Source organism: Platichthys flesus, chromosome 6, assembly GCF_949316205.1.
Source record: "Platichthys flesus chromosome 6, fPlaFle2.1, whole genome shotgun sequence".
In the NCBI taxonomy this organism is placed as follows: Eukaryota; Metazoa; Chordata; class Actinopteri; order Pleuronectiformes; family Pleuronectidae; genus Platichthys; species Platichthys flesus.
The window spans coordinates 11,510,069-11,527,346 of record NC_084950.1 but is presented as its reverse complement, the minus strand read 5'-3'; the positions used below and the strand labels follow the sequence as shown (position 1 = coordinate 11,527,346).

Here is a 17,278-nt window from a genome sequence, read left to right as displayed (position 1 = left end):
GCAGGCAAGTGCAGATGGCAAACTAAGGGCGGCTTTCCTTCGACAGGGTAGAAGTTAGGAAGAGATTGTAAAGAGGGAGGAGGGCGAGAAGAAGAAGCAGAGGAGCAGCAGGTGTGTTCAGTGTCCGTAACAAACAGAGGAATGTGATGACATACATGGTGCATCGGAGTCAAAGAAGGAAAACACACATCCAGCACAACAGGCATAATGATACATGGACATTGACTCACAGGCCGAAAAGTTTAGAACATGAAAAGTGTGTGAAGACAAAAGAAGAGGGGGGTCTTCATCTCCCTCCCCCACTGTCACATGAACACACTTCACTTCTGCCCTGCGGCACAGTGAGATGTACAGTTTGTGCTGAGCAGGTTTGTGTTACAGCTGGAGGGGATGGTGTAACGTGGATTTTGTGTGTGGGGCAGGAGATGTACAGCGACAAGCGGGAAGCAACATAATCCACACGCTCACCTGCCCCAAAGGTAAACATATTTAAAAGATCAAGTCCTGTCTCTGTGTTTGTTCTGTGTGTGTGTGTGTATTCTTGTGTGTTTGCAGTGTGTGTGTGGGGGTTGTGAGTTTCTGTATGTGTGAAAGAGAGAAAACAATAACAGGCTCATGCTTTATTTTCATCTTGACATTTATTAAGTTCATATCTGAATGTTCAAGCTAAATTGACAACAGGTAATAGACACATTACTCTCTAAATGAAACAAATTAAATAAAATCACCAGCATCAGTCCGCTTTGCGAACGAAGAGCATTGTACGACACAATGTCTTTCACTCCACTTCCCACACACACGCACACCAGCACACGGATTTAAGAAGCTAAATTAGGAGAGATTTAAACCAAAGTGTAAGTAACAGACAACGGGATGAAGCAAAAGCTTAACACACATCGGACCTCATGTCATAATGCATAACATCCCACCTAACCGTAGCTAGACTGCACACGCACCACACTCACCAGGTGAAGGAAATACACAATGCAACAAAAATACAAAGAAAAGGGTCAGACTAAAAAATGGACAGTGCACAAAACCCTGACAAAACAAACCCAGCCCTCTTTTTCTTCTAACCCTGACTTACAGCGGCGCTAATTCTCGTTGCAGTTCCACTTCAAACAAGCACTGAGCACATAAAAGCGTTGTGATCTGAGATGAAACTTCAAAGTCTTTTTACATGTGGCATCGTCTTCTCCCGCTGATAACCTCCGTCACATGACTTTCAAAGAAAAAACAAGAGGAAGGGATCAAACAGAGACAGCTTCAGATAAATCTAGACCTGTAAGACTACTGCGAGAAAGTGGAGGCTACTTCACAGATATGAAAACCAGTTGTACACTGGCGGGAAGACACACTTTGGCAGAAAGCATTGAAGAGAAAATATATCTTAAGTATCTACATGATTCAAGCGTTCAAGTCAAACATTCCCACCAGGGAATAATATGGTGGTTAGCCAAACCACTAAATACAAACCAAAAGTGCTTCTTTGAAAAAGGTGCTTTTAAAATAAACACAACAATCTAGGTGTATCGTTCTGTTGGCATTTACACAACTAAGATCAACTCCTGCCCTGAGAAAGAGAGACGAGGAGAAAGAGAAAGAAAAGCACGACATGTACAGCATTCGCAGACTTGAAGGATCAGTCTGGTTTAGTTCAACTTGGGCCAAGCAATTTGATGGTTTGTGTTGGTTATGGCTGGACTGACTACGACTCGTCAGACAATCGGACAGATTCTAAACAATTCAATGGCGGAAGACAACAAACAAGTAAACATGAATGTAGAGGATTAAAAATGTCTACTTTGAGGTTTAAAAAAAAAAAAGGAAATGCATTCAACACATCTTTTGGTATAAACACGATGCATTTTGTGAGCAACACTGAATATAAATATCCCTTAGTTGTTTAGGAGAAAACTCTAAAGGGCATCTTTGATCTAAAGTGTTTTTGTTTGTCAGGAAATAGATTGTTCAGTTTATTATCACATTAGACAAAGAAAAGCTACAAATCCTCACATTAAAGTTTAACAGTGTGTGATTTAGTAGCATCTAATGTTGAAGTTCTAAGTTCAATAAAGTTAACGGATGGATGGCCAACATGAAAAGGCGGTTTTTATAGCATCAAATAACTTTAAAGGACAATGAACAGTTACACATACATCTGTGTGAATAAGTACCTAAAATGACAGAAAACTTCTTTGGAAAAAATGTATTTGTCCATTTGGTTTAGCCCATGTCCAATCTGCCAACATGGTGGATATGACCTATGTTGCATTCGTTCAACCAACTGTAATTTCAGCCATCTTTATATACAGTCATTGGGTCTGGCCTACTGTAAAAAAGTGGTGGTGCAACATGGTAGACTCTTTGGAAGGTTAAAAAACTCAATGTTTGTTAATTCCAGGTGTTTATGCACTATTTCTGCTGATAGATCCCATTAATCCTACACACTAGACTTTTTAAAAAGGAGCTTCAATTGGGCAGAGATTGGGAAAAGATAGTTCCTCTCAAATTAAGATTGGATCAAAGAACACATTTTTTCTGCTCTAGTTGTCAATAATCCTTCATTTACATGAAAAGAACAGTGTGCACATATGACAAAAAGTCAAAGTTGAAGCTGGACATTTCAGACGGACTGCGATTAATGTTTTTCCATTACTTTATGTTCAAGTTTGTTTCAAAGCTATGACTTAAAATCTCGTGACCCAAGTTGACAAAAACCAGAACTATCCTTTAGGTAAACAATATGGAAGACATACTGCAGACTCACATTCATGCTCGCACGCTTTCAAACCTCCATGTAGGAAGCATGTAGCAGAGGATCAGGAGCTGATGCTGGGCTAGTAACCGAAACACAGACATCATTATTGCCTCATTTCAACAGTACAACACACACATACGATACACACGTTGCAACCTGCAAAACAACCGCCTTCCCATACACTGGATTTATTCCAAAAATAGATATAATGTTTATATATATACTGTATACATTTATATTACGATTACATGTTACCAAGAAGAGCCACAACCTAATACAGGTTCAAATTTCACAATATTACATTTAAACAGCTTTGAGGGTGATATGAATTGGTATGTGCACATCACTGTGTGTCAGGTTCATTTGCACGTGTGTGTACGGCCATGTATACATGTGTATGCCACTGTCTGTGTGTGTGTTACACAGGTGTGCTTTCTTTATATCTGCATACCTCTCCTTAGACCTGAGAATGCACTCTTGTACCTTAGACAGAGCACACACACACAGAGAGAGAGAGAGAGAGAGAGAGAGAGAGAGAGAGAACAGTTTAACTAAACTACCTAACTGAAGAAAAAAAAAGGGAGAATTCCTGTTTCACATAAGAAAGGTAAAGAAATCTAATGAGATAGTCGAGAGAGAAATGTTCAGGTTGCAAGTTTGAACAAAAGCCAAATTATCACTCACACATTTCACTAATAAATCATCTGCCCGGCATGTACATCCAAATGCTCAAGACAAAATGGCAGCTAGCTTTGCAAACATCTTGGCTTCTGTAATCTTGGCTGACAATTGAAATATAATTTATTTACTAAAGTGTAAACAATGAAATGCTTTTCTAGAAAAATGCACTGGGCTGTGGTTTAATGCCCTGAAAATCTGAAGGTGAATTTAATCCATAATCTTAATCGAAATGTCCGACTGAGTTGTTTGTTTTCTTAAGATTTGAGGGACACAGCTGGCACTCACACACCTAGTGTCAGCTCTCTTCCTCACAGAATCCAAGAGGGCTTCACTTTCCAAGGTTCAATGTAAAAATTTGATCTAGAAATCTTTCGTATGCAACATAACGTGGCAATCGGCAAGATGATATGCTCAGAACACACACTCTCCTTTGACATGGATCAGAGTTAATCGTGTCATGAAGTCCATCAACAGCCCATTTGCAGATTTGTGCCATCCAACATACATACTGTCAAGGCCTGTTTGACATTAAGGATCTCCCATTCTTTTGACACAGACAAGGGTTTTGAAGAGACGCTAACGGGTAGCAAAGGATGCGTGGCCATGGCTGTATATTGAATGAAGTGGTGATAAGTGCCTTGTGTGTGTGTCCCTGTACCGTATCACTAGGCCGGTCCATTAGCAGAGGCCTGCGTCTCTCTGTAAGGAAAAAAAAAAAAAAGGGGACAGAGATTCCGAAATTATTAGTTCTTCCATCACCCAAATACAAAAGATGCAAATGGAATCTGGTTGCTAATCCTAAATGCAATGAAATGAAAGATTTGAAGAAGTCAACATCTCTACGATCTCAGCAAAAAGAGGAAAACGACCTAAACTACAAAAATAGCCCATAACCAGGGCAAGATCTTTCTAATATATTAATAATGTAGCTTAAGAGGACAAGTATCATCAATATACCCATTTTTTTAGCTTAACCAGGGATTTGAAGCATTTTGTTCAAGCATTTGTGTGCTGATGTTACCAATTGAAACACACAGCCAAACACTTACTGTGTGACAGCAGCTGACTGGTTAGATGGACTGGCAGTAGTTGGGTTGGGACAGTCTTCATTATTCTTTCCTTTTTCGTTGTCTTTATCATTGCCTGTCCCTGTGTCTTGCACTGTGAGCCCCTCTATTGGCACCTTAACCGCTTCACTGAAAGAAACAAACAAACGATGAACAAACTAGAATGACAGCCGGGGGATGTCACTGCAATTAAAGTGTAGATAATAGTGGCTGAAGTTCATCACAGTTGGTTTCAACTCAGTCCACAGTGGTCCTAAATATGTCCAGTGCACACAGTAACCAATGTGTCCATTGTTCTGGTGCTGCCACCACACAACAGACTGTGACTGCAAAGGAAAAGATAGTTCCTCTCAAATTAAGATTAGGTGGCAACAGTCAAGTTTTTACCTTTAACTCATCATCATGAGGTTAGTGTTGCTTGAATAATGTAATGACTATTGAATAGTAACATCATCTGCATATTAATTGTTTCCCTATAACCCTCGCTTTGCTTTTGTTTTCCCTGAGAGCCTTGTTGTCTGAGAAGTTTGTTTCTTTTCAATGTTTTAATTGTCCCACCCATTCAGCATCCCACCGTGATGTGTCCTGCTAATCCTGATGGCCAGTCAGAGTGTAGGAGAGTTACAGGACTTAGAGGGGTTTAATTGAGGCATGCTTAGGTGCACTGTTTGTTAGTAACTTGCTTATGTATTGATTTGTTAAGATGCTGATATGTTGGATTGCTAGTAGCTTTTGTTCATCGCATGCTATCTGACAAACTGTTAGTAGTGTGGGTTCTCTGAAAGATAACAAATCATAAACTTCAGCCTCGTCAGTGTTAGGACTGAGACAAAAATCATCTGTCTCATCAAACTACATTGCATGATCGTACACTGATCTCAGTTTTTGGTGTAACTGTACAAGTTAAGGGACCCTTAGATTTACACAATGCTGAGTGAACAGTTTCATGCTGGGCGTCATTGCTGTCATTTGAGGATATGGGATGAGCCTAGTATAGAACCTGCAAGTCACCAGCCTTAGGTTAGTACATTGTTTATGAATGAGACTTGGCCTGAATTATGGCATTATGGCTTGGCCCGAATTGTTACTCCACATCCTGTTAAACACATCAAGCAAACAAAAACATATGGCACATCTGTACTTGTGATGGCCTCTTAAATCCTTCATACAACTTCGGGAAAGCATTCCGCACTCCAGAGTGAGAGACATACCGTCTGACTGCTGGTCTGAATACTCTGGAGTCAAGGGGAGATGAGAAAGGAGGGAACAGACAGGAGGAGGACGATATCAGAAGAAAAACAGGGAAGGTGGAAGTAAAACTGTGTGGGAAAACGTGTGGAAGGGAAAGGACGGTCTGTAAAAGCATATGAAAGTTCAATAGGAAATGGAGGGCACCAATTAGAAAGAGCTACTACTCGTGAGCTCCGTGAGCATGTGTACCTGCTGAAGACTGCCCTCTCATTTTTAGCATCCATGGTGAGCCGAATGGTCTCTTTGCCAGCACCAGTAGTGATGGTCTCTGTGGTGACCGTCTCACTGGATGTAGACACAGTCTTGCCTTCTTCCTCGTCGCTATCAGAACTGCTGGAGGAAGAGCTGTCTGACGCCACCAGTGGAGCTTTTCTCGCCACACACACACTCCACACACAAGCTGCAGGCAGACGGAAGAGGAAATCCTCTCATTTAAACATTAGATGAACGTTTGCTTCAAGGGAAAAGTGAAATGATCACAGAGCTAAGAGATGCAGTAGATAAGAGCTGCCACATGCACATAGATTTATCCAGCACTCATGTGTCTCTATGGGCTATACTGTCACATTTCTTTTATCTCAGCAGAGGTTTACCAACCGAAACAAAAACAGTTTCTAATCCTGAGCAAATTAAGTTGTGATGAAATGGTCATGTATTGTATAAAATGTGATTGTGAGTAACATGAGACTCAGTATTTTAAAAACACAAAATTCATATTTATATCCATGTGAAGATGAGTATTTAAATGACATATAATAAAAAATGTCCACCACTTTAAGACAATCACCATACTGTAGAAACTTACGGTTCTGGTTTGTCTTGGTGTTTTCTGATCCGCTGAGTTCAGAGTCCACAGGAGAACTGCATCTAGGGCCTGTTTCAGAGCTGGGAATTTATAACAGATAAGTAAACCTGCTCAAACACAACACACATTTTTTTATTTGAGGTAGAGTATTTTCATTATTGTGTGTTTATAGCTGCAATTCTACTAATAGGCTTTAATGCAAAATAATCTGAGTTTTTCAGAGTTGTGATTAGCGATGCAGAGCAGTCAATTCATTTTCATGTCAAACATCACTGGGAAGAAAGAAAGCACCAGTTCCACATAAACTGTATTATTAAGCTTGATATAGGCAAAGTGACTGATGTTATTTTAAATATTGAAATATTTCAGTTAAAAGAGTTGACGTCTTTAAGTGTAACAGAAACTATTATGCTTGGGCTTTTGTTCAAGTATAATCAGTTTAATCAGAAACATCTTTATGTTGCTCACATGTTAAGACCATACCCAGACTCACCAACAAAAAGGCTGGAAGTCCGTAAACTTGGCCCACCCCTTCTCCTCTCCATCTGCGGCAGCTGGTTGAGAGAGTGGAGTGTCCCACGCTGCAAAGCCCACGCCTGCTGCAGGTGCCTTCGAGTTCACCTCCCCGAAGTCTGCTATCCAGCCAGTGCCTGCATATGAACCCAGTGCCATCTGCATGAGGTGCTTATACAATTTTTTTTTTTTTTTTTATACTATTTTAGTCCTGAGAACATGGAGGACAGTTTTTTCTTTACAATACAATGTAACTTGTCTCACTCTTTGCTGTCTCAGTCGGGCTTTGGCTTGAGAAAGGATCTGAGGCGTCTTTGGGCTCCTCTCCTTCCTCTGAGTCGGAGTCTGCTGCGCTGTCAGAGGCCTCAGTGCCAGAAGCTGATGCCCTGTCACAGGCCTTATTGTCTACTTGGCTCTGGGAGGACTGTGACCCACCGAACCTTGAAGAAACAAACAAAACATTTAAGTATGTTGATTAAGCAAAGAAAAAGTAATTTAAAACAAATAATTCCAAACGCTGAGAGCATCTGCATCTCTGATTATGCGTCTACCTGTTTCGGGACTTTGTTTGTGTTGCATAGTTGATCGTTTTCTCCTCCCAGATGTCCTCTTCATCATCATCAAAGGGCTGAATCCTCTCCTTGGAACAGGCCTCAAACACAGCGGTATTAGCCTGCAAAGGACAGGTGGGAATCTTCATGATGCAAGATTTAGCAGTGTGCATTAATACTGATGTAATTCTGTACAACAAATGCTGAATTAACCATTTTGTAAGCATCCAATAAAATCCTGTAATGTAAAAAGTATTTTTTGTATTGGTCAGTTTTTCTGTTCAAATGTCAGGAACACAACTATGTCATACAAATGTGTGGATAAAGTGGAGAATGTAAGTAAACTCACACTGTCCTGGCCTGAATCGATGTTGATATTTATCTCAGCAATCCTGTCGAACGTCGCCCTGAAACAACATCAGAAACCACTTCATCATCTCACAATGACAAGGTGACACTGACACTCAGAAAGTGAATATCAGTTGATTTACCCAATGCTGTCGTCATGATCAGTGAACTCCTCGTCATTGAAGCCAAACTGATCCACAAAGTTAGCCGTCATCTGCTGAATCTGGTAGTCTGAAAAGGCCTAAAATAATAATCACAAAGTTGGATTATCTGACGATAGCTGATAAAAGAAGCCCCACTGTGTGTTTTGTGTGTGTTCTTTTGCACGTGTACCTGCTGGAGTGTCAGTTCTTTAGGGAAGGGGCTCTCCATATCATCTTCTGAGGAAGGACGTGGGTTTCCCGTGCCAACCTAAATAGGGAAATGCCACCACAAATGTACTTCGGCTGTGTTTTTAAATTTGATTTCTATTATCTATCTTCATTTCAATTATCTAAACTAGACTCATAAAATCCAAATATTAATCTTTTATTAATTCCGTTTACAGTCAATGTTCTATTCCCCTGGATACATAAGCATAAAGCCATGAGTATTGTGAAGCCAGCCTTTTTATGAAACAATATCTGGCCTCACAAGGGGCATTTAACGTGGTGGGAGCTGCTCCACTGGAGGCACCATCAAGCCTGAAGACAGACGAGAAAGATGTGCAATGTGCAGGTGAAAAACTGTGGGAAGTATAACACCAAAAAGGACAATTTAAAACAGCACCCTTTTTACCCTGTCTAAAACAGCCCTCCTCAGAATGACCTGTTTTGAGTGCCCAAGGGACATAAGAAAATCAGTTGTAATACCTAAATCCTACAGTCCTAAATATAACATTTAAAGTTTTACATGTGTGTGTATGATTACAACCAGCTACTGTCAATATTCATCAGAGTTTACCAGGTCTATGGTGTTCTTCCTATTGGTCTCGGACAGTGTCTGGTCCACAAAGGTTTCCCAGCGTCCTCTGCAGTCCTCTGGCAGATCTACATCCAAAAAAATAAGGACAGTGGCATTTAGAAAACAATACTACAGCTCAGGGACACGTTCATCAATTTACCCTAATTGCTTTCTTCGATTATCTCTTTTTATTATCACTATCTTGCATGTATTCATGTTATATTTACAGTCCACACACACCTGTGATGAGGCTACTAATCTGTGTATGAACCGGGCCCTTCTCCAGGTTGTGGACCACTGTGTTGGCAATCCGGGTCAGATGCCCCATATACCCTCTTCTCATACCACCTTCTGATCTGGAAACAGAAGAAACAAACTTAAGTGTAAAACAAGTCTGCCTATTCCTAAAATCCACAGAATCATCATCTCACAGCTCCTTACTGTATTTTATCATTGTCTTCCCAAGCCTGTAGAATCCTCTGGACAAGGTGGCAGTGATGAAACAACTTGTGAGAGAAAAACAAGGGGTCAATCGATTGTTTTAATTCAGAAAGAGCCACATCGGCCCATCCAGTAGATCAAATGCCACGTAAGCCTCGAGCTACAAACACAGACACCTACATGAGTCACCATTAAGTTATGTGCAGAGTTTTCAGGGGTGATTGAAGGTTCAGGAGTGGGGGTCGCAGTAAAAGCCTGCTCTTGTGATGCATCCTGATGAAGCCTGAATTTGTCCTGAGATCCCAAACCAGGCTGGAGTCTCATTTCATGGGCACAGGGTCGGAGGATGGCTGCAACACAAAGCTCCACTTGCAGGTGCAGGAAGTTGTTCCACGTGTACTTGAAGAACAAATCCTGAAAAAAAGCATAACATTTTCCAAAGGGACTTCGCATTGTAGGGGAAATTGCTTTTGAAAGTGTATTGCTCAACTCACCAGAAGCAGGTCCATTGTATTAAGTCTGCAAAGTTCCTGTGCTACGACTGCATGGCTGGCAGAGCTGGTGTACAGCAGGGAGGCAACTAGTCTAGCTACATGCAGACGCGTGTTTCCCAGTGGTTCCTCCAGCACACCCATGCTGGTCAGTATAGGATGTCTCTAAACGTGTTCAAAACACACAGACAATTGCTTACTTAAAGTGTACACAGATGGCATATAGGGGTTTAGGAAATAACAGTTCGAAGCTTGAGCAGAGTTTTTTCTTACAGGTGTGATGAGAGTGAAGCAAAAGGTATCTATGTGGCAGTCAAACTAAATAACTGAAAAAGAGGCTTGCTGCGCATCAAACTCAGCTTTGGACCAACTTAAAATATCTTGATATTTATAGTGTGCTCTGATTTTCTGCAAATGAAAGAACAATTTTAGTGTGAGGCAAGCCCCTCTTCAGTTCTGATCCCATGGGTTTTACTGGTACCCGAATGAAATCACTGTACAGGAATTTCGTTATTTTTGAATTGATACCTATCATACTGTGTTTATCATGAGTTATTTCATATTACAACAGCGTTCATAACATGCTACTTGTGCCTGAAAGTTTCATTGTTGCAAATGTTTCTTACTATACATTGCAATGTCAACACTGTGCTCCAAATTCAAGAATTCTATATAAATGCAGCCCAATAACCACTTACCTTAGGAGGCTCGAGAAGCAGTTGGTGGAAGTGTACCAGGTGTGGTTCAATGGCCAACAAGATGCTGCTGTTAACAGTGTAACTTCTCTCAAAACCCTGTGCATCCATTACACCATCCACCCTGTCAACCACATATCAAAACAGAAAATGGACACAATGATTTTTTTTTTTTTTTTTAAAAGGTCAAACATGAGAGATGCGACCAACTTCACCTGGAGAAAATTAGGAAAAACAATGGAAGTCAGGGATCAAATAAAAAAAATCACATTTGTGATCCCTATGGAGTTAAACTATTTATATTATTTATACATTTTTTAAAACTGCTTTCAAGTTTCCAACTCACACAGGCCTCCTGATTTCCAGCAATGTGAGAAGAACTTGAATCCCGTTGACGATACAGCTCTCGGTCCTCTCTCCCGAGAACATATTCTGCAACAACTGCTCCACACACTCCTGCCTGCAGAAACAATGGAGTACATTGTCATCTCCACATCCTTTCATAGAGTGTGTTTGCATGTGGTTGCATATATGTCTGACTTACGACTCCAGCACAGACAGCAGAGGGTCAGGTTGTGAAATCTCTTGGAGCTGATTGGCCTGGTCTCTGCTCAGACGAATGATGTCGCACAGAGTCTGAGATGCATTGGACTGCCTCTGTGAGAGAAAGAAGAAAACACACGTCGGCATTCAGTCTCGTGGTCTGTCTATTCACTGGTCTCTGACTGAGGGTGAAAGTATATTTTATACCTCTTCATCTCTCTCAGGGTGAATAAGCTCTACGAGTCTCTCTGCCAACTTCTCTGCATTCAGCCACTGTTAAGAACAAAAGCTCACATTATGAATGCACAAAATATCAGTGTATAATCTGTAAAAGCATGAATCTGGGTCTGTTTATTTCATACAGTAAGAGTCTCGAGTCGAAGAGGTGCGGGCTCCACACAGCTGATGAGTCGTAGGAGCACATCCATCATGGCTGATGTATCAATATGCTTCAGGACCAGAGAAAGGAATCCCTCTTTCCTTCGCAGAAAATTAATCACCTAAACAAAGCAGAGGAAACACCCAAACACAAAATATAACACTGGCGTCCACACAATTAGGGACATGCAACCTTGTTGTCAACAGTTCTCTATATAGAGAGGCAGAATATCTTCCTGAATAAGTGTGATATTATTTTTTGAAGGACAAATTGATAAAAGTCAGAAATGTCCGCATGAAAGTGCACATCAGTCAGTTTGCTCTTTTAATTCGTCTCTCACAGATTTATATACAGCCCAGACAGTTTCACTCTGCCTTTATAGTCATTTAGCTGCATGGTTGGCTCAAGTCTTCCGACAGACTGACCTTGACATCCTCAGGCCTCATCCCTGCCACCTACAGGGTGGAACCTGCTTTGTCTGTTGGAGAGACTGCATTTTGCCATTTTAAGAGAGATAAAACTCAACCACAATGTTGGTTGGGACTTGGAGTAATCCCCATTTTATCTTAATGTAATCACCCCTCAAACTGTATGACGTAAATCTCGACAGCACAAAAAAAGTAGCTGTTCTCTTGTCTGAGTGTGTGATAGTATATGTTGGTGTTACCTGCTCAGTTTTCCGTGTGATGAGGTTCCCAATTGTCTTGCTAAAGAAAGACGCCAGGAGGGGGTTAAGTGGGGACGGCTGCTCCAGGAAGGCATATAGAGTTTCCAGCAGGGACTCCTCATTACCCAGCTTATCATTGATCACTCCCACATCACATGTCAACAGCTCACAAGCTATATTTGGATACCTGTAATAAAGTAACAGAGTGATTATCAAAGAGGCAATTGAGTAGTTTTTATATTTGTTTCCATTGAATTATTGTTGGTACAGTAAGATGATTGGATCAAGGACATTATGTTTCCACTGCTGAATCCACTTCAGATTTCAGCTCCACTTTAAAATGACGTAAAAGATATATAATAAAGTGCGGCCCCACAACTAATTTTTCCTGTATGCAGTATACTGTACTTCATAAGAGTATTCTACCTAAGGACACCTACTTGAAACGCTGTGTCTCCTCTCCACCAGCAGGGGGCTCTGTAGTAATCATACAGACCAGCTCCTGCATGCACTGTTCCTGGCACAGGAACAGGAGAAGTCTACAAATCCGCAATGATGACAAAAGACACAACAGTTATCACTAGCAGGACTGACTGTAGATGGAGTGTAATTATATGAATTTGCTGCTGGAATTCTACAGCTCACAGTGAACCGACCTCCGGTTCTGAGCCTTGCACTCTTGCAGCACATCTTCCTCATCCATGAGCTCAGCGAGTGTGACATCCTCCTTGTCCAGTATAGCCTCCAGATGAGAAGATGTGTGCAGGTCAAACTTCCAAAACATGGCTGACGTCACCGGCACATACACTTAGCTGCTGAACAAGAGAGAATGTGTGATGGAGATCAGTATCATGACTGTGCAGCATACAAGTGCAAGTTAACAAATTACACTATTTCTATCTTTGAGTCGAAAAATTGTGTGGTACCATGCCCAATATGTGTGTACGCTCTTACTTTTGAACAAGGATTGGAAGCCTCAGTCAAGTCTTGCTAAATAGCCATCAAGCCACATCAATCAGCATTAGCAAATTCACACGATGAAGTCACAAACGGCAGCTTCAATCATAGTTTAACACTGGTCACAGGACACAAGGAGAGAATGTCTTCGACCTGGTAAATGAGACAAAAACAAAACACGTGACAATCACTTCCAGGAATATTCGCTGTGTAATCCTGAGAGGCAGAGGAAGAGTTGAAGTCAGCAGAAGTGCAGAGCCCTGGCTTGTAGAGCTCTCTGCAGTGCATGTGTAATTGAGTTAGTGCTGCACATCTGTACGACACCGACATTACCAAGCCTGCTTGGAGAATGGCCTCTTGGGTACAGATGCATTAGCAAATAATAAATGGGAGGGAGAATGATCAAAACACAAAATGAATCTCATGCAGAAAAACACTTAAGTGTGTGTGTGTGTGTGTGATATGTGTGTAATACTTGAAATAGTGCCTGAATAGTGCCAGTGCCCGAACACTTGAAGCATTAGGTGTCACTGGACACTGCCTTTGAGGGGGAGACGTTCCCATCATATCCAGCAGAGCCACATTAAACCACAGCTATACTAAAGAATCAGTCTGAATAGAACTGGCATATGATTATGCATTAGTCCATTTGCTTTAAACAATTGATTCTCATGGCATGTTTATCCAGTTTGGGGATGAAGCCTGGCATGAAAATGGATGTGATCTCTGATGATGCTAAGTCAGCAGTCACACACTACAGCATGTGGGTCAATGATTTACAGTATAGGACAAGTACAGGGGATATTCAACATCTTGTCCTATATTCTAAATCACAGTTTAACAACAACATGATTCTAATGGACACTATAACATGACGGTCAATGCATCGTATTAAAATGTAAAAGGAGGCTCGTCTCTAGACATCATTGAATTTGATTGAATAAAATGAACTCTAAACAAACAGGTGTTTTCACGCTCACACTGTCCTTTCAAGGTCTTGAGTGTCTCCTCACAAATACATGTGAATTTTAAATGTTCTACAAGAGCACAACAACAATGGTCGGGCCTCTCCCATCCTGAGATCAGCTGGTGGCGGTCACTGTTAGCTATGTAGCAGGGGAACCGTTCCATCGGTGGTGGCCGGGATGAATTAGCTTATCCGTGTTGTTATCATAGCCCCACGTTAAGTTAGCTTCACGATACCGACCTCTGTCTGTACCTGTTCCACCGCGTATCGTCTTTCACTCGCCTCGGCTGTCCATCGTCCACCGGCCCGCTAGCAACCTCTCGCTCACGCTGCTGACGTTACCGGAGTAATTCGGTACTAACGGGCACCAGTGGTGGTGGGGCGGGGGTAAACGGGGTTTGGGTTTTAAGCTAGTACGGCTTAGTTATTTACAGCGGCGGGGCCATTGATGGTGGACGGGACGATGTCCACCCGAGCTGTCACCGCCCTCGTCGCGCGCCGGTTTCACGTTAGGTCACATGTTCCGTTTGTTTTCCTCTCTCCATCATAAGCACCCGCTGCTCTTACCTCTTCTGCATCCCTGTATCCGTCGTCATGTGCAGGCTGAGCGGCGACTGTAGCCGGTCCGGTCACCCAGAGGAGGCCCGCGGCTGATTATTCATGACTGCGTCGTTAGCTCGCCCGGTCTCGTTTCCTTTAATGCTGATGCTCCGCCGTTACACGGAGGCTGGAGCCGCGCGGACAGTGTTGTGGTCAAGCTGACAGGCCGGATGTCAATATAACAATATAACTGTCACACATTACACATCAAAATGGCGGACACCAAAACGTAATCAAAAGTTCGGCTAAGCGCTGATCATGTTTATCTGTTGTGTCGCCCCTGAAAACTGTGGTCTGGTTATTTATCTTTTAAATATTTACATTTCTAAATTAACACAACAGACGTGTCCTCAAACCACGTATTGAAGTTTGAGTTTGCGGTAATGAATGTGATAAAGTGTTTCAGTATTGTCACAATATTGGTGTGATCTCTAGACAAGTGCGACGAGTGCATATTGGCTGTCGCTCTGTTCCTCACATCACCCGTTTTATTACGAAAAACCCAGGGTCCGATGTTGATTCAAGTGTTTGCAATAAAACTTTAAACTATCCTGAAATGATCACTTCCGCAGTGAAAATGCTGGACTTTACTTTGAAAAATGTCTTACTTTATACTGTAAATATGTTTGATATTCAGTATGTAGGTAGTCAGAGAGGTCATGAACACAGACATATCAGTCTTTCTCTGAACTTATTGAGCATAGAGTTTTTACAGTACTCTGAAGTATCCTGAAATGATCTATTCCACAGTGAAATGTTGGACTTTACTTTGAAAAATATCTTAATTTAAACAGTAAATATGTAGGATATTCAGTATGTAGGCAGTCAGAGAGATCCTGAACACAGGAATATCAGTTTCTCTCTGACTAATTGAGCAAAGTACTTTATAGTACTCTGAAATATCCAGGAATGAACTGATTTGATTGTACACATGTTGGACTTACTTTCTGAAGAATGAATCTGCAAAAATGTGGTCCCTACAAATATCTGTATTTGGATACCTGTAATAAAGTATCATGGTGATTATCAAATGGGCAATTGAATAAGTTTTCTATTTCTTTCCATTGAATTACTGGTGGCACAGTTAGATGATTGGATCAAGAACATTTTGTTCACAAATCTGAGTCCACTTAAGATCTCAACTCGACTTCAAAATGATGTGAAAGATAAAATGTAGCACCAACAACACTTATTTTAGAAACCAAGAGTATGAATTGTCAGACCATAGATTCTGAAATATTTTTGTATGCTGCACATGTCTGCGACCGGTCGGGCATGGACACAAAAAAAACAGAGTTCCTGTCAGGTTATTCAAAAAGTATTTAGGTGAGAAAACCCTTAATCAATGTATACTTCTTGTTGTGATGTGGTATAATGTCTTCAGCATAATATGGCTGCAGCTTTAGGGCACCTGACTCCAAGCGGGTGTTTGTGACAGCCGGATCTGGCAACTCTGCACGGACCCAGCCAGAGAGATAGCAAGCTTACATCGTGGCAGCGGCAGCTCGTAGAGGCACTTCCGGTGGCAGTGGAAACTCCCACTTATATGTAAAGGCAGCTGCCACAGTTGCCACCCTGTTTGAGGGTAACCACCTCTGTTTATGACTTATCCTCTGGGATTTATACGTAGTTTTTAAATGTTTATCAGCGTGTTACTGTTCGTAGTAGTAGCAAGAATAATTGACCTTTATTTCTCCACTTGTATAGTGAAACATTTATTGAGCATGTTATGGGTCCATGCCTTTTATTTTTGTCTACTGTTAATTTATAAGATGTGTCTGTGCCACACCCCAGACTCCTCAGTGAGACAGAACCAATATCATAATCTTTTTTTCAAACCCCAAAAAATCTCCATGGAAAAATATGTTGTCTAGTCAGCACATAATGTAGAAGAGCACTTGGGCTACCCACACTAGCTTTACCTAAAAATGAAGGAGAACAAGCTAATGATATATATATATATATAGTTGTTATATAAGTATAGTGTCCTCATAATTCTTAGTAATTGTATTTTTTGAACTGCATTCAAAAATTACATGTTCTGCTGTCAAATAACTTTGGAGGACATAATTACTACTTTGCACCATAACAATGTGCAACATGTGACAAGTGGACACTTCACTACATTACCATCTGTACATTCAGGTATTTCAATATGTGTATTTATGTAGCCTATTGTGCACATCTTTATCTGATTCAATATCTGGTGTTTTTCTGCAGATATGCTAATCAAATAGTTTTTTGAATTTATTGTTCGTTTCCATGTGCCTGCAAAATTTGTAGAACATGTCTTTCCTTCTCTTGTCTTGTCTAGCAGCTTTAGGTATTGTGGTAGAGACAATTTAGATTGTTAGCCTATAGTGTTTTATATTGCAAATACTTTGTCAGTTGTACAGCATAACACAAACATAAGATGTTGAATAACTCCATGATTTTGGCTCCTGTGTCACACTGTCTATGGTCTCTTACCTATCCATAGACATCGAATACAACAGGCAGTGGGGCTCACAAACCAGCCCCCTACATATCACACTGACTCTGCCCCCCCCGCACATAATGTATCACCATAACGTATTCAAAAATTCATTCTGATTATGATTGTGACTCTTTGATTGTGAT

The 17,278-nt window shown here is 41.1% G+C and overlaps 1 protein-coding gene across 8 annotated transcripts; it reads right to left on the bottom strand.

The window, feature by feature from the left end:
• Nucleotides 1-619: 619 nt before the first annotated feature.
• ppp6r2b (protein phosphatase 6, regulatory subunit 2b) lies at nt 620-15,603 on the bottom strand. 8 transcript variants are annotated; one of them, XR_009920894.1, is made up of 28 exons: nt 14,627-15,603; nt 13,090-13,245; nt 12,792-12,950; nt 12,576-12,674; nt 12,136-12,322; nt 11,452-11,589; nt 11,297-11,362; nt 11,091-11,203; nt 10,893-11,006; nt 10,550-10,670; nt 9,855-10,016; nt 9,541-9,774; nt 9,361-9,425; nt 9,160-9,275; nt 8,920-9,005; nt 8,311-8,388; nt 8,121-8,218; nt 7,979-8,036; nt 7,630-7,751; nt 7,343-7,518; nt 7,059-7,215; nt 6,566-6,645; nt 5,950-6,160; nt 5,721-5,744; nt 4,492-4,638; nt 4,101-4,141; nt 2,771-2,840; nt 620-1,222 (listed from the first exon to the last, which is right to left on the bottom strand). XR_009920894.1 is itself a non-coding variant. In XM_062390560.1 (27 exons), the coding sequence occupies exons 3-26, from the start codon at nt 12,917-12,919 to the stop codon at nt 4,108-4,110; spliced, it is 2,814 nt and encodes a 937-aa protein (XP_062246544.1). In that variant the 5' UTR covers nt 12,920-12,950; nt 13,090-13,245; nt 14,627-15,603; the 3' UTR covers nt 620-3,244; nt 4,101-4,107. The 8 variants fall into 8 exon arrangements, 6 of the variants coding, with proteins under 6 accessions (XP_062246544.1, XP_062246545.1, XP_062246542.1 ...); XR_009920893.1 differs by having other exon boundaries at nt 2,771-4,141; XM_062390560.1 differs by having other exon boundaries at nt 620-3,244.
• Between the last annotated feature and the right edge of the window lie 1,675 nt (nt 15,604-17,278).